The 26,120-nt window shown below is 34.1% G+C and overlaps 1 protein-coding gene across 1 annotated transcript; it reads right to left on the bottom strand.

Annotated features, from left to right (window-relative positions):
- Positions 1-768: 768 nt before the first annotated feature.
- LOC137922002 (long-chain fatty acid transport protein 4-like) lies at positions 769-24,771 on the bottom strand. Its single transcript, XM_068764814.1, has 12 exons — positions 24,464-24,771; positions 13,186-13,339; positions 12,011-12,251; positions 10,425-10,644; positions 8,831-9,032; positions 7,856-7,989; positions 6,040-6,098; positions 5,130-5,273; positions 4,206-4,279; positions 2,805-3,026; positions 2,058-2,211; positions 769-1,777 (listed from the first exon to the last, which is right to left on the bottom strand). Exons 1-12 carry the CDS (start codon positions 24,637-24,639, stop codon positions 1,626-1,628), a joined length of 1,932 nt encoding a protein of 643 aa, XP_068620915.1. The 5' UTR covers positions 24,640-24,771; the 3' UTR covers positions 769-1,625.
- Between the last annotated feature and the right edge of the window lie 1,349 nt (positions 24,772-26,120).

The raw sequence follows: 26,120 nt of genomic DNA, 5'->3' as shown, positions 1-26,120 counted from the left end.
TATATTTTTTAATTTATTTAACATAATAAAGAATGTTTACAATTACAACCTGAAGTACTTGAAATTCTCACTTGAATTTAAGTAAACAAGTAATCGGCGTCATTCTTTTCGTGTCTTTTCAATTAACACAAAATTGTTAATAATTTTTTTCCAGTAAACAATAGATGGCATTGATTTCAATTTTTTATTTTGATACCGTTGTCATAGAGGAACACCAGCGTAGCCGTGGTATAATTTATTTCACCTCCGACATTTTCTAATTTTTTTTTGGTATTCCTTCTAAAACTATTTTATACACCCTTATGAAAGGTTTCCAATTTTACTGTTTAAAATGACTTATTAAAATTTAATTGAAGTTAACTTAGCTGTTTCTATCAAAATTGTGAATTTTACTGTTTCCATGTTCTGAACGGTTTCATGAAGTATAATGCCACAAAAATGGCATTGTATCAGCAAATAGCGCAGGCGATTAAAACAAAGTCTTCAATCAGTAATTCAATCAAAAATGTGATTGAGATTGTTTAGATCCATATTTTACAATAAGTTAATCAGTAAACATTTTCAGTTCATCGCAAACAAAAACTGTGATAGGTAATTTTTCTTTAAATATGTGTAAAAATTTGCAATCCATCAGATATGGATGAAAGAAGATTTATTTATTCAAAAACTAAAAAGTTTATTTTTTGGCATTTCATACATATTTGTAGGGAATTTCATAAAAGAATTTTTTAAAAATAAAACAAATGTATTTTATTTATATTTATTTACAACTTACGGTATAATTTGGGAGCGAAAAGTACGTTAATCTACAAAATGGGCCTTGTTGCAAGGCACAAATAAAGTTCATACACCATTTGCTAACTATTTCACCCTAAATTTTTTAACTCAATTCGCAATGAACTAATTTTCCTAATAAAAAAAAAACAATAGGAACCCAACAGAATACCTTAAAAGACTAGATAGCGGAATGTTCACTACAATCTTGCTAAGAGGGCGATAAGTACAAGCTAGAATAGAAATGTGAAACCTGGGAGCAATATTTAGTAAATGAAGAAACAAAAACCGATCAATGAAACAATTTTTCTTTCAATAAAAAAGTTTAAGTGTTATTACTCTGTTCTGAATTATATTTTTATGTTAATTTAGATCTCTAAAATATGTACTAGTTTAATAATTGAGCTTTAAAAATTGAGTTAAATATGAAAGGTACTCCTGAACGTCGGATCAGCAAAGTTCTAATAAATATTTGATAATACACAAAAGATTGACTTAAAATTGTATTGTCTTGCAAAAATATCACAACACGCACCACTGCCTATTTATCTACTTCAGGTTCGCAATATCGACCAAACATCTGACCTCGTTATGTCGGCGCTTTTGATTATGTTGTTTTCATGGTCTTAGACCATTTTGTAAAACTAACTGTAATATCGATAAGATTACGTAAAGAAATAAGTGCAATAAAATCATTAGGCGAATAAGATTGTTACAATAAAGTGTTATCACATTGTCGTTACCGCGTACTTTACTATGTAACGTTCTCCCATTTGTGAATGCGAAAAATTATCGTGTAGCAATATCGAGGACAACAAAAGAATATTCACATATAACGGACCTGGAGCAGCTTATAGCTTAACCTTGCCGGTACATATATCGTTAAATAACTGCGACGTGATGGGCACAAAATCGGCTCCCGACCTGAAGTACAATGGATCCTTTATGACGTCCGGATCAAAACCTTCCTTTTGGTAATGTAGCTTTTTAAGCTTGAATGTGCCTATAAAACAAAAACACTCTTTGTGAGAACTTGAAAAGATATATCATCACGTTAATACATTTATATGTTTATACAATTTAAATAAAAGAAAAAAAATATTTTTAGTCTGTAGTGATTTTGGTTAAAATAGCTTGGACATTTATTTTGAATAATATATATATTTTTAAATGATAGTGATTATATAAAAAGACTTGTGAGTTTAAAAAGTTAGGTTCTAGAACGGTATCATTAAATAATAGCGGTAACAGATAGGAAATATAACTTGACATTGTAAACTGACCAGTGATCTCGATGTTGTTCATGATGCGGAGAAAGAGAGGTCGTGCATAGGAGGGCAGGGAGAGATCCAGGTCTTTCGCCAGCTTTTTGAGATCAAGCGAACGATCCGGGTCTGCGATCGCTGCCATACCGGCGCGCCCTTCCGTCTGAGGAATCTATAAAAAAAATTGTTATTTGTGTTGGTAACTTAATAAATCAATTATTAACTTACCAATTATTTATTGTTTTACTATGATTAAAATTAAAAGAAACGATAATAAATGAGTAGAGGCGCCGACTTGTTCAAATATACTTCAATAATTTCCAGTAACAGTGTGATTCTTATTTTAAGAATAATACAACAGATAATATAACACAATATCAACTTAATTGATGCAAGTAGCAATGGAGGGACAGGCAAGGCAAGGACAGGACACAGCGTACAGATAAGATGGCCGCTGAGAACTTAAGGTGGAGTGGACTACACCGAGCCCAGCGAAGCGTAGGAACCATCCAACCACAAAGTGGACAGACGACCCAGTTAACCATCAGATGAATGACACTCTTGTAGAATTTAAATTTAATAAAATGCAAGCTTGTCTTTATTACCAAAAATTAACTTTCTACGTGACGCCATCTTGCGAAATATAGCTTTACCATACGTGAACAGCGTTGTTAGATTAAAGAGTGAAAACTAACTTCTTTTGTTGTACCAGAAAAATAAACTCATTCTCGTAAATGTAATGTAAATAATTTGTGGAAAACTCACGGAAACACCGTAGACGACGCAGTCCCGCCGCGACAGAGCCGAGATGAGAGCGTCTTCTACTTCAGCAGTGGCGACATTCTCGCCCTTCCACTTGTAGGTGTCGCCGGTGCGATCGCGGAAGTACAGGTAGCCGAGCTCGTCCGACACAAGGATGTCGCCGCTCATGAACGCCGCATCGCCCTTGCGGAACACGTCGCGCACCAGCTTTTTGTTGCTGTCACTCTGTCGAACCAACGCGTTTTATTATCATCATGTCAGCCGACTGAGGCCCACTGCAAGGCACAGGGCTCCTCCATAGATCGCCATGATGATTGGTCATGTGCTGGCCACCTAGTGGATGTCCACTTACGCCGCATCTATCAACTGGTGGTCGCCGCTCGAGTACCTATAGGTCCTTATGACCGTTGGCTACACGAGCGACGTTCCCCATAACGCTTACTGCACACTAATGTAACACACGCCCAAACAAAGAACAACAAGATACTAAAGCTGATGTTTTTTTTTCTTTATTTTTGTAATTCTTTTTCTCCCCGCTTTGTCTGGGACAGGGACGTTACAGTGCGGATGTAAATACTTTTTTCATTTTTTACTTTTTGCTTTTTCTCCTTTCTTTCCTCACAAATTCTCTTTTCCTGACATCCTTCACAAAGTCTTTCATTCTTCACGTGTTAACCTTCTTTCTTACGCCGCTGTTTCTTTACTAAAGCTGACGCATATATATATATATATATATATATATATATATATATATATATATATATATATATAATGTAATAATCAAAATTTGATGATATACCTATAACACGGGCTAAAATAATTGTACTATTTTTATGATAACCATTAGGTACTGATGATTTCACAAAATTTTTGCTTTGATGCACTGTACACTGCATTGATTGAGTGACAGATAAAACGCCCATGATATAAAATAACTTCGAGCAGAGCTGGCCCATCGATAAAGGAGCTATACCTTGCAGTGAAGATAACATTTCACTGCGCGTAATTTATACCAAAAACTTACATATAGGCAGTAGTAGTCATCCTCTCATCATCTCATCATCCGTAGCAGTAAGTCATCCTAGTGTATTTTGTATAAGAGAATGCAAGTGTTAATGTTGAATAAATTCACATATATTTTAGACAGAAGTCAGATTTTCATAATTCGATACAATATTTTTGATTCTGCCATTTAACGGTCTATGAGAAATTTCGATATAAATTAGTCTTTTTGCTTTTTCCGGCTTGGTTATGGATTATTAGTCTATAGTAAACTTTTTTCATACTTTTGCCTTACAGAATATGATACATTTATAAACTTTTATAATTAGTTCCAGAATATCATTGACTGCAGATATTACGTATGAATAAATCCATAAGTCCCAGTACAGAGTCTTTACAAACCTTATCAACGTAGCCGTAGTACTCTCTGGACGCATTGCCTTGAGCAATCAATCCTATGAACATGCCTGGCTCATCTGGAAAAGAATATTATATATTATGTATGTTAAATAACCTTTAAATGAGTAATGTATTGCTCATTTGTTTTCAATTAATTTATGGTAGAACTCATCTAAAAATCAATGGTTTCCGAATAAATAAATCACGTAAAGATAACATAGTTTGAAAGTGTTGTCAATTTTCGTATTACTACATTTTAGAATTAATTTTTGTTTATAGATTTATTATCTGTCCCTCCAAGCTTTATACTGCAGTTACTAGCTTGTATTTCAATAGAGAAATACAAATTATTGCAAAATATTTCATTGCGATCACTTTATACAGAATGATTTGAAGTAAGTACAATAGTTTTAAAGCTCTACACCAATATTCAATAATCTTGTATGTAAGAGATTTCCACCTATGCACCGATTTATCTCTCATCACATATATCTGGAGCCATAAGCGTTAAAAACTTGAGATTTGGTAGGAATTGCCTTTCGTCGAATAGAGGTCAGCTGAGAAAAGATTTTATGAAATTACACAAATAAGAAGGGTTGAACGGGCGTTCATAAAATTCGCGAAGCGGATGGGGGACACATATGATACATGAATTCTATTGTGGTAATAGTCTTTATTAAATAAGATAGGCTTACACTTTTATCACGAATTTAAATGGTAAAAAAGTGTGTTATTTTATTAGTAATAAAATGTTGTTCCCCTAAGCTGATCTTAATATGCTTCCGGTGACAGTAATATGAGAATTTAATCAGTAGCTGCGATTTTATTAAGTTGATATTGAATAAGTTACCATAAATAATATCACGGCTTAATCAAGAGCAATAACGGATTAATTATATTTATATGGATTAATTATAAATGTATTACTTGGCTGGCAGCGGATGCAAAATCCGTCGGCGCCTCGTACCAGGGCGCCCTGCTCGTCTGTGCGGACCAGCGCAATGGGGTGCAGGCTTTCGGGCACCAGCTTAGGGATGAAACCCACAGCTCCCACCTTATTGTCCACGTTAACTGCAAAGTACAACGGCTTCGATATAATATCGCTTATCAAAACCGTGCGATACAGCAAACACAAACAAAATACATGCACAAATAATTAAATACTATACAGTGAAGGTGATTTAAAATATTCTTAACAAAATTTATACATTTTTAGGTTGGATGTTTGATTTTTGAATTTCACTCCTTGCTTAATGTTGCTTTTTCTTTTGCTGTATAAAGTTGTTGCTACCAACATTTGCTATCAAAGTAAAACATCTTATATTTATTTTTGTTATTTTTTAATTATGACGTATCATATGTTGTACATAAATGAATACATTATTTATTTATACTACTATATATAATGCATTATATATGTACTTTTAATGTTATAAGTGTTTTATACTCTGAGAAATCCTAAATCTGCCAGATTTCATTCATAATTAAAAATAATATTGATTCTCAATTTTGTATTAACAAATCTATGTATTAGATTTGCGTAAGATTATATAAAATATGTTTTCACAGATGAATTCTACTGCCATTGAAACGTTAAAACCTGATTGACAAAATTTTAAACCTTTTAACACATAAGCCAGACTGCTTAGGCAAGAGATAATTAAAAATAATAGTTTATACATGTAACAAAGGTGTTGATTAAACTATTGTAAATATGTCCCAATCAATTTTATAGACAATGTTTTTGTTGAAGGAATGCAATTAACGCTTGTTATGAAAACATATCGGGCTATTGACACAATCGATAACAAACAACTATTGTATTGTTCGTACTCACTGATGTTGGCGTTGCCCTCCGTCGCCCCGTAGATTTCGTTTATCTGTGGTACTTTGAACCTAAACAAAGTAATACATTGGAAGATTATAATAAATCTAATATTTGCATGACCTGTTCTAGAGAGAGTAGAGTTCTAACAGATAAGCAAATATTAATGGTAAACATGCTATACGTCCGTTTATTTTTAAATTTTATCAAATCATCTTAATAAAAATATAAAGCGGTATCTCTGGATTTCAAATAAGAGGCGAAGAGCGCCAACTTAATGCGTATTAAAAAAAATATCAGTCGCTAGAACAAAAATGTAACGAGAATTTCAAAAAAGCCTAACTAGCTTAATGCGCTTTTTACAGCTTTCGCTTAATAATAGCGCTTCATTAAAAAGATAATTTGAATTATGATTAAAAATTAAAATGATTATGGTTAAATATATCACTCTTAATAACATACATATAACCACGTTTTTCCATATCCATGTTGTCACATGAAGGAAAAAGATATTAAATATTGAAATAGACTGATGTAGTAACAAACAATATAAGCATATAGAATAATAAACGCGGACAAGATATATGTGTTTACAGAAAAACTTAATTAAATGTTGATTCCTCTCAGATCATCGCGTTCGGAACCCTTATAGTTGTAATCTTCTTATATTTTTATATTAATGATGTCTATGTACTGTAAAATTGATATTAGTGCTCCTTGTCATCCAAGTTAAAAAGTAATAGATTGGAAGTGATTGTTTGCCAGAACAAAGGCCAAAGGGATGTTTTACGCTAACAGTATTTATCTAATGATGTTTGTGTAATAATTTAAGCAACTATAAATAGGCGATTGTTTGCCTGGACAAAAGGGCCAGTGGGTTTTCTAATTTAAGCGACTCTAAATAGTCCTCCGCCCTTTAGTAAAGGCAGTCCGTTCGTAATAGCATTATAGCCAAGTCATAGTTCAGTCTCTAGCCAGTCTTAGTTAACATTTTACGAGTTATTTCTTTGCAATAAATATTATATTTATTGTGACGCTGTGCGGTTTTCATTTTCACCCTTTTCTCATCTAACACATAATATTATTAATTGAAGGATACTGTAGGTTTATTAGCCCGCAAGTACTGTACGACGTCACACTTTAAGCAACAACAGACGAAGGACTTCGAACGACAATGGGAGACCATGATATTATTCCCGCAAGTGTATAAACAGCCATCTAACTTTGACAACACATGTATTCCGTAGTAAGAAAGGGACTAATATATAGCTACTTCCGATACGCAGCAGTAGTTGTGCAATGAAGGGCACCGCCCGCCAGCCCGCTGATTACTGCGCGTGCGGCAAACAAAGCGAATTACACAACTACCACCGTTAACTCAACACTCAACACGTGTTTCACCCTTCCACGGGTCATCCTCAGTAATGTTACACCGACCAGTGTCAAACACCCTTGAATTGTATTTCGTAATGGTGTTGTTCCGTATGTCAACAATCAACAGTCATGCCTTTGTTTACTTCACACAATATTTTTTTATTTCATTTCTATAGATGATGGTTTGTAGAACCTATCTCTACTCCTATGATGCTCTGTACCTAAATTACATTAAGGATAAAGATTTCTCTTATCTCCTAAGGCTGCCTACTCTAAAATTACAGTTTTCTAGCTTAATCTGTCTCTAGTTTCCTTTAAGTAGGGACCTTCTAGCGTTCTCGAACAAGTGATAATGAGTTATAAATATGAGCAAATGAGCAAAAAAACACAAAATCCTTTTGGTCCAAAAATATGCTAACAGCGCTAACTCCGAAACGAAGCCATCAGATCTAACCTGTCGACCATTTGTTGCCATATCGCCAGGCGCATGCCATTGCCGACCATGATCCGAACCTGGTGCTGCGTGTCCGTGGGCCGCGGCGGCTGCGCCAGTAGGTAGCGGCACATTTCACCGATGTACTGCGCCACCTAGAAATCAAAACATTCATATTATGTAACGCCCCAAAGCACCAGGAAATATGCCTCAGATTCGATTAGACGGATGTGTGAGATATTTAACTGTTGCATATACATACATGATTAAACTAACAACACTCCAGTTATTGGATCATTATACGCTATGTAATTACCAAATAAGCGTGCACGGAATTTAACACAAGCGGAATCGGAATAAAATATAAGAAAAGAATGAACATATTTTTCTTACTAAAGTCACTGTTGCCATGAGCTTGTGGCAAGCAGAGGGCACTTTGCTCGAAAGCTCATGGAAACTTCGAGTCGGGTCGTTACATAATGTTATTGTTAGCAGACTGGAAATTGACATGTAATACATAAATATCTTGCCGTCAGTTCTAATTATATTAATGATGCCTGACTGAAGTAAAGAGAAACATTTATTTAATAAATTTCCACTGCTGACATTTTATCAAGATCTTTATTGCGTGTAAATTTCGTAGGTATAGCGTAGTACTAAACGGTACTGAGAACTTAATTTAGATTTAAAGCTAAGGACATTTGTCCATCCCCTATTTCTTATGTATCTATTTACTAACACGATTTTCCTACGAGTTATTTCTCCACGTGCATTTAGTTTTAGGGCCATCAAGATTGCTGCGTTCCTATAATATGTCGCCATTTTGAGGTTGTATTCAATTGTACATTAAGAAGAAAGCTAGAAACATTTCCTTGAAAGAAGTTGCTACAGTTGGTTTGGTCTTATACAGTAATAAAGGTGTATATAAAGGTAACACAGGTTATATACGTACATACAGTAGATTTTAAATAGATATATGAATCATCTTCAGCTCACCGTGCATTGATACTTGATACAGTCGCTCCAGTAGTTGGAAACAGAGAACTTGGAGCGCAGAACAGACGGTATGCCGTCGACGAGGGCCGCGCCGGTGCCCACCAGCCCGCCCGCCAAGTGATACAGAGGCAGCGGGTTGTATAGGCGATCCGACGACTTCAATCCCAGCATATGGACCGTGGCTACAACCACCAGCAGGTATCTACGATAATAGTCGCTCCAATGAATAATACATATCGCTATCAAAAAACGCAATTTACATCCTTTGTTTCATATTTGAAACTTCCCAATATTCATAACTTTGTCGTTCGGTGCTCTTGATGCAGCGCCTACCCACATCGCGTCTACCGTGGTTGTCACTCGAGAACGTTTCAGGTCCAACAGCCATCGTTTGCACGTACGATGTGACCCGCGCCTCCGGCCGCTTCAGACGGGCAATATTTAGACCAATGTTGGTGACATTAGTTTTTCCGCGGATAAATAAGATAAGGTCATGGAAAGTAGCTGAATAAGGGTAGACCAATCATCGAGGCGATCTTTGGAGAGGCCTGTGTCTTGCAGGGGGCGTTTATGTTCATAAAATTCTATCATAATTCTATCATACATTCCTAATAGAGACACTTCCTAATAGATATAAACCTTATTGTTACCGTTTAACTAGGGACATTTATAATCCAACGCTTGTTAAATTTTTAAAAAAATTAAATAACGATTTAATTTTTTTATAAATTAAACGACGAACGATAATGATTTAATTTTATTAAAGCGTGCGAGAGTAGATTAGATAAACATTGCTGCCGACAATCTATAATTTTATTTTACGAGCCAAAATGATTTCATTGTATTTATACTTCCGTACAACTGACTAAACTGTTTAAATAAATCTCGCCTTTAGATGCTCATGTGCTAAAGCAATAAAAACACTCGGTAAAAATAATCGCGGCTGCAAGTAGGGCAAAATCAGAGCGATAGCAGTTGTTGATACACAGCGGTACTATGTAATAAAACATACGAGCTCTTTCCATTAATTAGACGCAATAACAAATACTGTCAACAGCAAGACCTTGCAATCTATTAACAATGCGTCATTTTTTGTTTCCCTTTTTAATATTTTTGTGTAATGTAATTAAAATTTAAGAAACGATTTCTCACAGGAAATTATTAAGTAACTATTTCTCACAAACGTGAGTATAATTAAATTATAACAATAATAAATCGCGACAATTGTATAAAAACCAAAATAATTTCGCAAAATTATAAATGACTTTAATAAATGTATCTTATTATAAAACTATTTATCTAAAGACAATGTACATGCCGTAATGCAAGTTAATTTAGTTTTTGAATCTAAGTTTACTTACTTATCTAGAACTAAACAGTACAATATATCTTTAATATAGACTACATGATATAGGCTGCTTAGTATTTATCTTGTTCTATTTGTAATTTATTTTGTGAGGAAGCTAATAACAGCAACCAAATGAAGATTTTGACCTCTTTCGAAATGGAATGCCAAATGTAACTCCAAAAGGAATCCAGAAAACCAAAGGGTAAATAATTTATCGATATTAATGAATCACAAAAAAAAACTGACTTGGAGTTAGGCAGCACAGCAGCTTTGGGCATGCCGGTGGTGCCCGACGTGTAGATGTAGAGCAGCGTGTCTCTGTATTGCGGCTTGTCGGTGATGATCGGATACTCGGGCGGATGCTTCTCCATCTCTGCCCCGAAGTCTATCATGCCAGAAGCACAGTTCCCGTACAGTTGAAACAGCTTTATTTCAGGCGGTAACTGGTCTCGAACCTCAGCTATGGCTATTAATAAAATTATATATAAATTTTATTTAAGCAAGAAACTATTATTTTATACATTGATTTTTTATCGTCAATAAATTCTCAAAAAGTTATGATGTTTTCGAAAAAAGAACGGCAAATAATTTTAAACTAGATCGTGGAAAAAAATAGCTAAACACTTGTATACAAGTACAATGCTAAGAGTTTAATCTGCGCATTGGATTTTTTATTCTGCCAAGTGTTATCATAATTTTACAATAGGTACTTAATTTTAAAAAATATATATTAATGCATGATGTAATAAAGATATTTCATCATGTGTTGTACGGAGCGGTGAAGATTTACTCGGAGGAATATTTTTTTGACGGTGATGCCGCCATGCATTTTGTAAAATACTAGTCAAAAATATGAAGTTTATTTATATTATATATTAATAGAAGTTTAGTACTCTCATCCGCTCGATAATTTCTCTAACAACGCTCTTTCCAGATCCAACTTAGATGGCCTCTTGCAAACAGCCAGCATTGAAAAAGATTATGGGACACGTTTCATTAACAAGCGCGCGTCTGCGCAAATTAAGCACATTTAATTGTACTATTTGTATTGAAATGTTCATTATGCCTTATGTTTATTAAACTTTATTACTATTAAACCAGAAACGTGCATATCAACGTCCCGCATGTAATATCAAAAAATATTTTTGCCAATTGACAAACTGACATTTTGGCGATGATTCCTTACCAAAGTTATTTGTAAATTGAATAAGTTAGGTTAATTTTTACTTGAATAATTAACTCTTATTGAAAAAGTATGCGATTATAAATTATCCCCAATATGACTTTGCTTTTGTCTGCCGACCAAATATCCAACTGTATAATGTTAGGTTACCATTAAACATCAGGCGAATGCTAATTTGGGCGAAAAGATTATCAAATGAATCTGACAAAATGACTAAGGTAACATTTTGCTCAATTGACAAGTACGTGACTACATTACGTGACAAAAGGAACTAAAATGACGCATAAAGGGAACATTTTAAAACAAATTACTCTCGTTGAGTAATCCATCGACAGATATTAATATTAACAATGCTTTTAGTGATACATTTATAACGAAATATCTTTGGTTTGCACATATGTATTATTAAGTATATTTGTGAACTAAAACAATAAAAATGATTATTTTCATTGACTTTTTGCTAGAACAACAGTTCCCACGCGATTTATTCTCCGTAGTTTGTACGTACTATGCAATGCCTTAATTACTAGGTGGTCAAAGTACAGACCGTATCATTAATAGACTTATTTTCATGCTTTTTAAACAAAACATTAATTAATGTTCAATGAGTTGCTGCTGGAACCCTTTTCTTAAAAGTCACAAATCTCACCTCCAGCCAAACTATCTGAGAAGATAATCGCCTTAGCCTTTGCGACCTGGATGCAGTGCAGGAGGGGCTTGTGGCGCAAGTTGCTGTTGATTAACGCCGACACTGCGCCCACCTTCGCCATGCCCAACCACGTCCACACGTATTCCCCACAGTTGGGCATGAACACGCACACCACGTCACCGCGAGTTAAACCCACGTGATCTTGCATGACCCGCGCAACTTGGTTAGACTTCTCCGCCATCTAAAATTGGGTTAATCTGATAAACTTTGCATTGTAGCTCGTATACAATACTTGTATCAAACTTGAGTTCGGGACTTTAAAAATATTCATTCAAAGTCATTACTTAAACAACTTAAATTTTATAGTGAATACAAGAGTAATTTATTATAAACTTTAACTGTATTACCTTTACGGTTGAAAATTCAATATCTCTCTTTGTCTTAATATTAAGGTTATTGTTCTTTCAAGGGTCAAAGACACTACCAAATACGAAGCAACGAGAATATAAAACGCAGTATCCGCCATTATGGACTCAAAAGATAGTTAGCTCTGGAAAGTCTCAAGAAAGTCTTTTTTATGAGACTAAGGAGCATTACACTAAAAATAAATCCCCCTTTTTTAATGATGAGGTTATGCTAAACTGTCTTATCAAATCTGTCATGTACTTAAAACAACTGAGGTAGATATATCTGATGTAAATATTTTTAGCGGCTGCAGTTTACGATAAAATGCTTATAGTCACGCAGTGTCAAAAATGTATACAGCAGATATTCGGAAGTTTAGGTTAAGTTAATTTTTACAAATTGTCATCAAATTCGGTGAAATAAAGCATATCGACAGAAAGGTCGGACGGTGTTAAGCCTGTATGTATTTATCTAATAGTGATAATAATTTTGATGATGTCTCTTCTAAGTTGGTGGAGTTTGCACTAGACAACCTGCACCTCCACCTTCTCTGGATGATGAGAGGAACTGGAACTGGAGGGAGTGCATCCCGGAACCTTAGTGCACCACGACTAGAAGTTAACATCTAATAAACAATTATTTTACTATAACATAAACCTGTTACGACACTAATTAATTTATTTGCTTGTCGCATCATTTCTTCAAGGAGTGTACACATCAATTGTAATAAAATCTTATTTAACAAAATAACGAGACAATAAAATGTTAACCTGTCTAAAGGTCCAAGTGCGATCGTCCACTACTATGAAGCATGGTGCGTCCGGATACTTCAGCGCTCGCTGTGTGAACAACTCGGGAACCGTAGTATTCTGTCGACCCCATCTTTTTGAACGTATGATGCCATTCGCATACCGCCATAGGAACCTTCAAATCAAAAATTTTCATTAAGACAAACTGTTTAAAATAGTATACGAACAACCATAATAAATATTCCACAACAATATTCAAAGGTATATAACGCATATCTAACATCCATCTTCCGATGTCCGTCGAGTCGTGACGTCATCGTTGACCGTTACAAAGCAGTGCGAAATTTACAACTACTTCAAACAGTTATGTAAATATGATGTATGTAGACAAATTTGGCGATAGACACTTTGTTTTAAAAAAACTTTTTACTCAAATTTTACATGAATTAAAATACAAAAATCAGGTGTTCTTTTGGTTTTAAGCAGCGATTCCCAGAGAATCGATTTTGAGATTATATCTATGGATCGATTTCCCGAAAGCCGATTTTGAGAGTTTATTTCTGCGGAGCGATTCCCTGAGAGTAGAGTTTGAGACTATTCCACCGAAGCGATTCTACAGCAGTAGTTTTTGAGACTATGTATGGGGAGCGATTCCCCGTGAGGCTAGGCAGTACTATCATAGTGAAAAAAGATTCCTAGAGAGAGCTCTGTGCTCTACGCTAGAACAGAAGTGACCTTTATCTGAAGTTCTTCGTGTTCTCAAATCATTATTGCCAGATATGGACTGTGAAGAATCCGAATGTTAATAGATTTCTTAATAACGCACACTACATACGTTAAAGGTGTAATAGCACGGTATCAGTTGTTGATCTGCTGCATTTATAACTTTCGGATTTAAGGTCAACCAGTAGTCACCACCCATCACCACACGTATCCGTTTGTTAAATAAAAAATACACTACCAGACGTGAACAATGTACCTCTTGTTATCGCTGTAGCTGATAAGTCAGATCGATTATAGATCAGGTATAACAGCACGTAAATATTTAGTTTTTATATTTGCACTTTGACGGCCTGTCTATAAATGGTTTATAAAGAATCACTACATAAAAACAGAACACTGTCACGCTATTTTCTACGCTTGTGTTTGTTTTACTTGGATCTCTGTTTAATTAAGGTTCATAATTGTACAGTAACTCAACAAAGCCGCTTGGATACTTGCATTCTTTTTAAGTAATGAAAATAAATCGTTTTAAAGATTGGATGGATGGTTAACAAAGTTATTTATATACCATAATCGCCACGCTTGGCAAGTGTGATGGCGATCACAGTGTGATATTATGGTATGCAGAGGAGACTTCTCCCTATCCTCTGGAAACTTGATTGTGAACAATGTCAATCCTATGTAATTAATGCACAAAGCGTGAATTATATAAGATTGTATTCCAGGAATCGAACACGCGACCTAAGATCGCAAGTCTCAGTCTTCTGCCACTGGAGTACCACTGCTCGTGCATGTTACCAAGTTTTAGTTTGGTAACGTATTCAATACAGATTCGTGAACTGTACATGCATATTATCTATTGTTACTGAATATATTATTACGCTTTCATTATACCAGTGATGACCTAAATTGTTTGCTAGTTAACAGTTTCGCTCAAATAATTTTGGTAAAGATAAATGACCAAAAAAAAAATATTGATGCTATGTAATAAATTTAAACTATCGAGTTACCCACGTTTACCAAATATGTTTTAAAAATTAATATAACTAAATCGAATCTGACTTTCAGAGTTTATTCATCAAAATTTATATAAAGTAAAACATTGGCCATTTATCGAGAACCCGGTATTTTAATTATTAAGATAAGAATCATTGCAGATTTAATTGGAAATATTTCAATGCGTTCATTTTATTTACTTTCAAATGGATCGATTCGTGCAATACAATGCCCCAATCCAACACCCGGTGCACAAGTCTACATGAACGTTTGTATTGATTCCGTCAATCTATCTTTTCATGGTGACGTAATCTATGATAATGTTATTGAAAACCAGATTTCAGTACAAGCAGAAAAAAGCAATGTTTTCCGTGTCTACTTCCTGATATACCTACATATAAGAACTATTTTCTTCATATAAATTCCAATTGAAGAAAGAGAATAGCTGATATTATTTATAAAGTTTAGTATTCCTAATCCAATGTCACCTTTCGATACGAGCAGCGGTTTGTTATCCACAAGGAAAATATTTTCCGCAGCTGAGTCGATTTCCACGGCATTGCGGCCGTTGAAGCTGGTGAGAATTACGCGCATACTGCTGACGTAACACCGCCGTTAGTAATCCCATAATTAAATGAAGAAAATAGACAACCTTGCGCCCACTGCAGTAGTAGACTATCGTGTTAGGACACGCTGTAAACATGTTACTATTTTTTATAGAACCTACTTATTGAAAAGCTAATAAAGACGTAAAAAAGCTTAAGCCTAATTTCAATATTTAAAAATAACGATTTCAGTTAGGTTTAAACAAATTTTCCAAAAAAAAAAAAAACAATCCTACCAGCAAAATCCATGTATCTAACGTACGTACCTCACGTGTCAATAAACCTAAATAAAAAGCCAATAAATCTTTACGTAACGGGGTCCAAATCAATCACACGTTAATTTTAACCGAGCAAATGATCCAAGGGCAAAGTCCAAGCTAGAAATACCGCGGCAACTCAGTAAACATGCACAGCTACGTACTGGTTTTGGTATAAAGTTCGTTAAACGACTAACCGCTAACATTTACTCTGTACATCTTATCCAGAACTTTCAAAAGAATTAAATATAGCCAGTTTAACTTAATAAGGCATTTTGTTCTTTTGTAACAATAAATTACATATTTACTTGTACGCAATATATACACATCCTTAGTGAAACTACGAATAGAAATAAAAATGAGTTTTTACCGCGTGATGATTCGTTACGATGTAAAGGTTAAATTATCAACGGTGATTCAGTGTTAGAAATTGCGATATTTATTGATTTTTACTCACTTCGATATACTTTTAATCGACTTTTCAACGTAAAATTAAGTTTTTTTTTTCAATCAGTCGATTTTTAATTAAGGTAAGAAATTAGCAAAATAGATAAAAATTACTTTAAAAAATATCTTATATAGCGCTTAATAATTTGGTAGGATATATTCAAACAAATTCAAAAGTTGTAAATCGTAGCCTACCAAAATGAATAGAGAGTATTATGTTTTAAATACGCTATAAAAATATATGAATCAGTCTAATGGTGTCTTAAAAAGAACATCGTCATTGTAATGCTTGGCTGATTGAGATAATTATCATCGGTCCTAAATCGCCGCTCATGCTCATCTTTAAGCAAACATAACGAGTTTTTATCAACGCGGTATAGAAATCACATTTACCGCAGTTGACATTTTAATATTCTTCATTGCGTTAGTTCCACCTCCTATATCCTTTAATATAATGTAAAATAATACTAATTTTTCATGTTCCATAAACTCAATTTTTATGATATAACCACGCACCTTTCCATTCCTATATCAATTAAATGAATTCAAATATCGATTTAGATTAAAATTTTATCGTTGCTTAGGTCAGGGGGCAGCGGAGCCAGAAGGTAGCCGAGGAGGTGCGACGATCGATGCGCGACAGCCGCCAAGCGGCGCCCAACAAACGCGTGCCAGGGTCGAACTTACAACCACCACAATGGGGCAAACATTTAAAACGCACGACGTAACGATGTTATTTATCGTTGCAAACTTATTGCTTGCCAACAACTTAAATCGATCTAAATTTTATTTTTAAGTTTTAAATCTAAGGAAACATGCAAGAATGTCTGCTGCGTCACGTAATAAAAAAGAGTAAACGTTCGTTAACGTAAAAAAATAAAACTTTATGTATTGTTTTCTATAATATATTGAATATAAAATATATTTTTTTACTCAAAACTGAATATAATTGGTAAAAAAAAAGATGCAAAGAAAATAAAACACTACACTGCAATATTTACGTTGGGATACTTTTCATATATATATAGCATGTTTAGGTTTCAATAATAAATAATTTCTGACTTTCACATCAACTGTGACTGGACTCAAAACTCACTCTCGACAGACACATTGACGAAGTTATTAATAAATCTTACCGTATGCTGGGTTTTGTTACACGTATAACAAAATCCTTTAAGCGCGAGACACTTTCATCTATCTTTATCAATCTCTAGTACGATCTCACTTAGAGTATCTATCCCCCGTTTGGAATCCACTGTATTCAGTCTACGAAAATAAAATTGAAAGAGTACAAAAAAATTCTTTCGTATTCTGAACTACCGAATGCATTGCCCCCAGGATTCTTAAAAAATGTTTTAAAACAGATACCGAATGTTATCATTGAAGGATCGACGTTCTCTAATAGACGCCACTACACTAAAAAATATTTTTGGTGGCAATGTTAACTGTTCAGAACTGTTGCCAGAGGTAAACTTTCGAATTCCTGCAGAACGCGTTCTAGATCTCCCTTTTTTATCAACGGCTAAGACAAATATCGGTAATCTTGCACCCTTATACAGAATGTGTGACCTCCATAATTCATATATTAGTGATATTGATATATTCTCGTGCTCTCTCGTATCTTTTAAAAGACAATTTCGTTCGAAATTATTGAGTACACAAAATACAATTTAAACCTCACTGGAACGTGACGGCTTGCTACAACTCGTAATTATTGCGGTGTGATACGAGGGCCAAACTGAAAGTTTTTAGAACTGGCAACTTAAAAGCATTATATTAAAAAAATAAGTTTAAATTTTGAAAATAGAACTCTTTACCAATAATATTGAGTATACATTTCATTCATTTGTCATTTGTTTTACGATTTGGCGGCAAATTGAAAAATTGTCTGTGCACGTCAGAATGAATTTAAGCCGAGAAAATTTTCGTGCAATGATTTTTTATGACTTTCGATGTCATATAAGTCAACAAGAAAGTTATGATACACTTCGATTGGCTTTTCACGATGAAGCCCCATCTCGTGCCACAGTTTACAACTGGTTTATTGAAGTCAAACGTGGTCGAACTAATCTCACCGATGATTTGCGTGAGGGACGGCCTTCTACAGCGACGACTGAAGACAATATCAGTGTTGTGCGGCGTATGATAGAGACTGGCAAAAGAGTGACCTATCAGCAGATTCGGACAAGTCTAGGCATAGGTATGAGTCAAGTGCACAAAATCCTCCATGAACATTTAGCGGTCAGGAAGCTTTGTGCCCGCTGGATACCGCATAATTTGATCGAGGCTCAAAAACTCCGCCGTGTTGATTGGTGCCGAGAAATGATCCAAAAATTTAACGGAGGTGACTCAAATGCTGTGTTAGACATACTAACGGGTGACGAAAGCTGGATTTACTGTTATGATCCGGAAACCAAAAGACAGTCTGCTCAGTGGGTGTTTCCTTCCGAAGAGTTGCCAACTAAAATGAAGAGAGGTCGAAGTGTTGGAAAAAAGATCGTGGCCTCGTTCTTCAGAAAGACAGGTCATTACGCGACAGTTGTCTTAGAGGATCAGAAAACGGTTAATGCAGAGTGGTACACTAACAACTGTTTGCCACTTGTCTTGGAAAAAGTTCGAGAGAAACGACCTCGCAGCAGGATCCTCCTTCATCACGACAATGCCTCGTCGCACACCGCCAGGCAAACGATCGACTATTTGGCGACCTCAGACGTAGAATTACTGGGTCACCCGCCGTATAGCCCCGACCTCGCACCCTGCGATTTTTATTTATTCCCGAAAATAAAAGAAAAACTTCGAGGAAAACATTTTATGGACGCCGAAGAAGCAGTGGCTGCGTTTCAAAACGCCGTCGAAGAGACCCCTAAGGCCGAGTGGGCAAGGTGCTTTTCTCAATGGTTCCATCGAATGCAGCGATGTATTGATGTAAATGGACGCTATTTTGAAAAGTTATAATAAAACTAATAACTTGCTAGAATGCTTAGTTTTTGATTTTCTAAGAACTTTCAGTTTGACCCTCGTATGCAGTATTGTTTAGTAATGTTTTTATTTGTGTTGTCATTGTTTGCCTATAAATCATTAAATGTTCTTAGTGAGATAGTTATAAGGTAACAATTGTAAATAATTTTATATTTCTAAGCTTCTAAGTTTGTACTTTCTTACTGCCTTTTGTTACTGTTTATATCCAATAAAGTAAATAAATAAATAATAAAAATTGTTAACAACCGAGTTCACTTAAAAATAAAGTTGGAAGTTGTTGTTCCTGTCTGTCAAGGAATTAGATTGTAGTAAAAGGAATCTAGTATTTTTTCCAATTTCACTTTATTTTTTATCATGATTTAAAATCGTAGAAAACATTTAATTTATTCCGCGTTAAATAACAATAAAGGAATGCGTACTGAAAATGATAATACAACAATCTTAAAGTCTAGTGTTAAATATTTTACGAATCTTTGTTTTTAGGATATACCTGTTTTTTGTTTTTTCTCGACGGCTGTTGAAACTATACCTCCAACCTACGATCCGAAGTGACCAACGTTAACCACTAGTTTCTAACTACGTTTTCAATAGGTAATCGCGCTTTCGGTATAAGAACACTTAAAATACTATTTTGTTTAAATAATTTTACAAAATTGTATTCTATAACAATAAATAGTTGGAAACGTAAATTGAAATAAAACCTAAAAAGTATAGAATAAACAATTTTTCATTAATAGATTAAAAATGGTATAGTAATAAACAGTATTTATTGAAATGTACCAACAAAATAAAATATTAGTTCAAACTTTACTGTATATGTATATTTTAATAAGGACAGAGAATCAGTTTTGTGTATGTTTTTGCAAATAGCCGGTTTACTTGTTTTGTGCAATATTCTACCATTAAAACATTAAAAAATCATTATGGAGGCAAGACACCAATCTGGAAAATCATTCAGCCGCTTCCGTGTGTGCCTGTGAGAAGAATCCAATTCGTAAAAATAGCGGCCCACTCGATTCTAAATATCGGTAACATGTGCAGAGCATATTTACATTATAATGTTAAAATATAAACAAAACACTAATATATTTCGGTTTTTTATGTTGCTACAGTGCTGCCGAAACCGTTACTGTGGCCCAGAAAATAGAGCATGGTGCTGCCGTCTTGACTGTTGACGGCGGACTGTGCGGTTGATACTTTCCCTTTCCCCCTCGTCTCGCTGCAAGCATACCTAAAAGCGCAGTACAGCGCTTTCGGTAGCGCTATAATCCCTTGAAGCAAGATATCTATGGTTGTACTACCACGAGGTCTATATCTGATGTAACAGTTATGTGTTATCATTACTGAGTACGATTTAGTGCATCTACTAATTTAATAATACATAGTAAGCAACAGGGTGAAGTGTTAAGATGATTTATTACGCCGAAATTTGTATAAAAATTCTGTGTATTATGTGCTTTATGGATTTCATGTTATGGGTGAGCACGGTTCTATCTAGTTATCTATTAGATAGGGCCAGGAATATAGATGTAAAAAAGCCGATTTAAAACGTTTAAAACCAAAAGTGGCGGTTTAAAACCCCAAATAAATCTTTTTAAACGGTTTAAAACTCGCCTACTACTACACTACTAATAAAATATAAGAACAGTGTTTTTACACTACATTATCGACAATACTTGGTCTTGTGTTAGTTACCTATGCAGTTTATACCTATGTAGGTAAGTATATTACATATAAAGTACTATAATTATAAAGAAACAATATTACATACAATAGATTAAAATATGTACCTAAATCATAAAGAAATTGTGGATAGGAGTTTTGACCTTTATTTCCAACTAGTTAAGGTCTACTCAAAGGTCCACTCCTCAATTTCTGTTCAAAGAGTTTGCCGACAGGGTGCCACCGCCGACTGCTATGCACACACACAGTCTGTCAAGAAAGTCATGAAAAGAAATAAAGTGTTGCCATATTTAATTTTAGGACAGAAATGTCAGTCAGTTTTACAAAGATAGTGGCGCCTCATAAATTTTCATGACTTTCTTGACTGTATGATCATCATGTTGTCGAGTGGACTGTGTAAGATTAGCCAGTTTTTTTTATTACTTTCAAGAAAAAGTCGGGTACCTAATAATATAATTTTATAACAGCTCATTACATTTTAGTTATTTAGTAATGTTTGGCATATTTAGTACGAGTACCTTTATATTGAATCCAAATTTGTACATTTTTTTACAATACTGGCAACACTGACATGTCCGCACGCAACACGCTATGTATGTATGTGTGTGTGTGGTGTGGAGTAGGCGAGCTGGCAACGTTGCATCTTGACGTCTCTCCGCGTGAGAAGTGTAAGTGTGTGAGTTTGGTTTTATACCGAATGAAACTGATTGATAAATCTTTTCAAAATAATATAGTTAATTAGGTAATAGTTTTTCAACTTAGCTAGGTAATGTCTACGCTTGGAATAGATAATGTGTTTATATTTAAGAAAAACATAGTCGTCAACACTAAACGTTTAAAATCGAAAAAAATGGGTTTTTTCGGTTTTAAACGGTTTTTTTCGTTTTAAACCGATTGGTTTAATTCGTTTTAAACCGGCCTTACATCTATAGCCAGGAATAAATATAATAAAAGTATCTATAAAAATAATACTTTGAGACCGATTCAAAGAGCATTTTTTTAAAAACGGAATATTGAATAATTTTATGAATAGTTGTCAATTTTAAAAAAAAAATACAATATACAACATAATAAATAAAGAAAGAGACAGACTTGTGTTCGTAGGTCGTGGTATAGATTCCCCAGATACAATTTCATATTATTCACATTTTGTACAATTATATTTGATTGCCTATACTCACTAACTTGCTTTCAAAGGATGGGCAGCAGGCTCCGCTTCGAGCCATAATACCACATCGGATTTTAAAGAATTAAAGAATTTCGTGTTTTGAATATTGAACGGATGCCGGTTTTATTTATTTCAGATGTAATCAATAAATAAAATGATCACATTGTACTACGTTACAATATTTTTTTCAATCGAAATACGGAAGGAAATTAACTTCTGGTAATATATAGTATGTATGGCCAGTGTAATAATATAAAGATAGAATTTAATGAAAAATATCCAAATGGCAACCCTTTCACATTTATTCGAATAACCTCAAATTCCACCCTAAGCTAAAATACATGTTTAAATGTACATTATATCAATGTCTTTTCGAATGTGCTTAGTAACGTCTCGTCGAAAAGAATAAATATTTGTTTCATTGTTATAAAGACAGATTTTATATTTATGAGATATTTGATCACGAAGTGCAAACACTGAACAAATTTTGCCACGAAAAGTAATTTCTTAAGTATAAGAATATATATCCTAAAAATATTATACAGACTACAGACTGATGATTTAAGCACATATGTACTGTAAACTCTATGGAGTTTACAGTACATATGTGATATTAAAAAATCTATGTCTTGTTCAGACAAAAAGATTTAATATTTACACGAACGAAAATATGGTTCTTCGAAGATAATAATCAAGGTTATAACGACGTGCGGCAGAATATTTTATGAGATAATCCTTAAATCAATAGACACCATTGTGTTTTATATTTAAGTTTGTCCTTCAAATATTCTTTATTTAACATTGTATTGTTAGTATATTGATTAGAGATAACTATTTAAAGACTTATTATTAAAAACATTTTCATATTTTAAATAATAAAAATGAAATTGAGGATATTTACTAGTATCGTACTGTTAATGTTCTCGTGGCTTACGATCTAAGTCGCAGCTAAAGTTTTACATCAAAGCTGCTCACGAAAAGATAACAACCAACCATATTAGAAACAACCATAGAAGACAACATTATAGAAGAGAGCTAAGAAAGACATACTTGTGAAAACTCACTGTCTTAGCCTTCATGGCCTAAGGACTCATCGGAGTCCGTTGCCCGCATTAAGTGAAGAGGCATAGGTGTGGCGGCATATGGTTAACGCCATTTCTTCTGAGACAATTTTTCTTCCCTAAGACAGACTGCTGTCCTTGCACGGGTGGGTATGCGAAGGCACTCTTTCCCATGTACTCTAATAAGCTAATCTAACAAAATTGAGATGTACCATGATGCAAATAATACAATAAGCTCTGTATATAATACTGCATGTAGTATAGAATTTTTTAATGTGTCCGAGGATTTAATGACAAAATAATGTTATAATTTTAAATTGGGTTCACTGGTTAAAAAACCGAATATTAAGCAAGTCAATAAATTAATTATAGCGTTTTTTCAATCACACATGCAAAGTACTGCATGCAAGCAAAATATGTATAGCGATGGCTTCCGTCGAAAATAATTACTGTAATGGGGACACCATGCCTTAAAAATTTTAAATGTTGTTGTTTCAAAATGATGCTTATTAGTGGAGAATGAGGGTTGTCTCACAAATAATGAAATTAAGAAAAATCATTTTATTAGAAATAATTAAAGTTTGTTTCAAAAATAATATGCTGTCATGTTTATTTCACAATCAATAAAACTTATAAACAAGGAAGAAAAACGTGCGCAGATAAATAAAAATATTTTTATGCACGGAACATCACAAATTTCAGACTAAAATTAAACGTCCCCTGCTTGGTCACAATGACACATTAAATATTAAATGTACTATGCATACTAATTATTATAAAGGAAATGTAATATGTGACAAAGGAAGTGGCAATTGTGCGACCAACGTAAAACTTCTGTAAATCTATTTAAGTGTAACTTCTAAAACTTTTTTTAATGTAGTAATCGAGTAATTTTAAATTAGACGAATCATGTAATTAATCACCAAAAAGCATTTAAATTAAAGTATTCTTTCACTGTGATTAATGTGAGAATAGGTAGCAAAATAGTTGTTTAAAGGAGTACCTTATTGATCGATGAATTATAACCATAACGTTATTAATATTATAGTAAGAGTGTTTCCATAATTGTTTTTTATTTGCGTAGATAAAAGGTGTGAAAAATTTTAAATGGCTAGAGCATAAATAACATTTTAATTTTTTTTACAATGATAGTAAATATCATTAAACAATCTGACAGTCAGTTATGTAAAAGAAGAGCGTGGTCGCAAATATAAACAATAAAATTATTTAATTTTCCACTAATAAGCGCTAGTTTCTGTCATCGTTGATTTTAGACTTATCAGGAATTCTCGTTTTTATAAAGCAAACCGTTACAAAATCGATCGCGAATAATTGGATGAAAATGCCAAGTTTTTGAAACAAATTAAAAGCTGCACTTACTTCAAATCCCGGGGCAAAGTTTTTATTATCACATAGATGGGTTTTCTGTATCGATAGACGCAGGGTGCGATCGCCAGGAGAGCGAAAATCGCAGCTTTAGAGAGGGTGCTCAGCACGGCGGCCATCGCTGCCGCCAGTGCCATAAGAGCTACAAGCGCTGCCAAAATCGCGTCCATGCTGGCGAACAGCCCACTGGGACGCGTCGCGTTATATCCGGGCGCCGGTCGGTAATAAACAACAGTAGCACTCGGACACCGCGCGCCGGCTGACACGTCCGTTGATCAACAAGACTATTCTATAAATGTGCGCGGGGCATGCGTCGTACGAAATAAGACAGCGCGAGTCAATGGCTGCGCTCCCCTCGACGCCAGATGCACATGCGCGGACAACAGCTGATCCCCAAGGAAGGGATCGACAAAAAAACTAAATAATATAATCTTGGTAAATATTTAACAAAAACTTCACATCACCGGTTCCTATCGGTCTTATTGTATACAATGACATTTCAATAGAACTTTATAGACAAAGGTTTCAATTTTGTAATTGGAACTTATTTATATGTCAAGAAGATTTTATTTTATTTAATCAGAGGTTTGGTTGGAATATTCTAAAAGCTAGGTCGCGAAAAACAGATAACGTATCTATCTCTCTGAGAGGTTTGAATTTATCTACGTTATCGCTAAATTACACAAGTATTGGTACGCAGCAGCTTTAACTATTACGCTACAAACATCACTAAATAATTATGTTTATAAAGAACAATACCCTGTGTTAACCACTTGATATTAAAATTTAAAATTTTCTTCAATTGAAATCATAGCTAAATCAAATTTTTGTGTTTGTAATATTTGTAAATTTAATTAATTTACATGGGACAAACGTATAGTTCATTAAACAACATTTAACATTTAATCCAATTTGAATGTAATAAAAATCAAAGCAAAAATTGGAACATCTGGAGGCATCATTGTCATATATTCCACATGAAATGTAAATGCTTAAACATTACAATAAATTTTACGTAATAAAACGACAGTGAACGTTTCTTTTGGACATTTATTTATATAGCATATATGCTCTACTACTGTTGTTTTGCACGGTAATGTGGCGTTACGCGAGCAATACAGCCGACGACAAGAGACTCAAAACCGCTAAAATATGGCTTCTTACTCCTTATTAAACTGTACGGATTCAAAATTAAATATAGTTGAACACATTGTTTAAAAAACTGAATGTATTTAATAAATTTAAATATACTTAAAATACTCTTTATATAATACAATATTTAAATAACTAATTGGTCAATGATGAATTAGATGCAATCCCGTCAATAACAATAACAGCGCCTACTGGATCCATATGCAGCAGAAAGTGAAATTTGCCTTGTTCTTTTTCAAGGATGACTACTGTAATATTTACAAGCCATGAATCTTTACTAAACTCGTACATATATAAGAATGTCTATATATAGATAAGCAAATGATATACCTATATATATTAGATCATATCAAATGCTGAAGATAATGCCAAAAAAATAATAAAATAAGTGCAATGTGGACTTTTTTGGCATGTAATCTTTGTCCTTAAGAAATTAGAAAAATCAAATTGCCTCTTTCAACAATTAAATTGCCCCTTGTGGGGTGTGACCCCACGTTGG

This window comes from Battus philenor, unplaced genomic scaffold (assembly GCF_028537555.1).
Source record: "Battus philenor isolate CCGP_79_NKW_IND1 unplaced genomic scaffold, ilBatPhil1.0.hap1 SCAF_2, whole genome shotgun sequence".
Classification (NCBI taxonomy): domain Eukaryota; kingdom Metazoa; phylum Arthropoda; class Insecta; order Lepidoptera; family Papilionidae; genus Battus; species Battus philenor.
Note: the sequence above shows the minus strand (reverse complement) of the source record. Positions and strands in the feature narration are given on the sequence as shown.

What these genes read in the sequence shown, in the direction of transcription:
- LOC137922002 (XM_068764814.1), bottom strand. Translation starts at nt 24,639, where the DNA reads ATGGACGCGATTTTGGCAGCGCTTGTAGCTCTTATGGCACTGGCGGCA. An exon ending in GCTGTGCTGCCTAACTCCAA is followed by an intron (nt 9,033 to 10,424) that starts GTCAGTTTTTTT and finishes CTATTATCGTAG; the next exon opens with ATACCTGCTGGTGGTTGTAG. An exon ending in ACTACGGCTACGTTGATAAG is followed by an intron (nt 3,027 to 4,205) that starts GTTTGTAAAGAC and finishes TTGGTTCGACAG; the next exon opens with AGTGACAGCAACAAAAAGCT.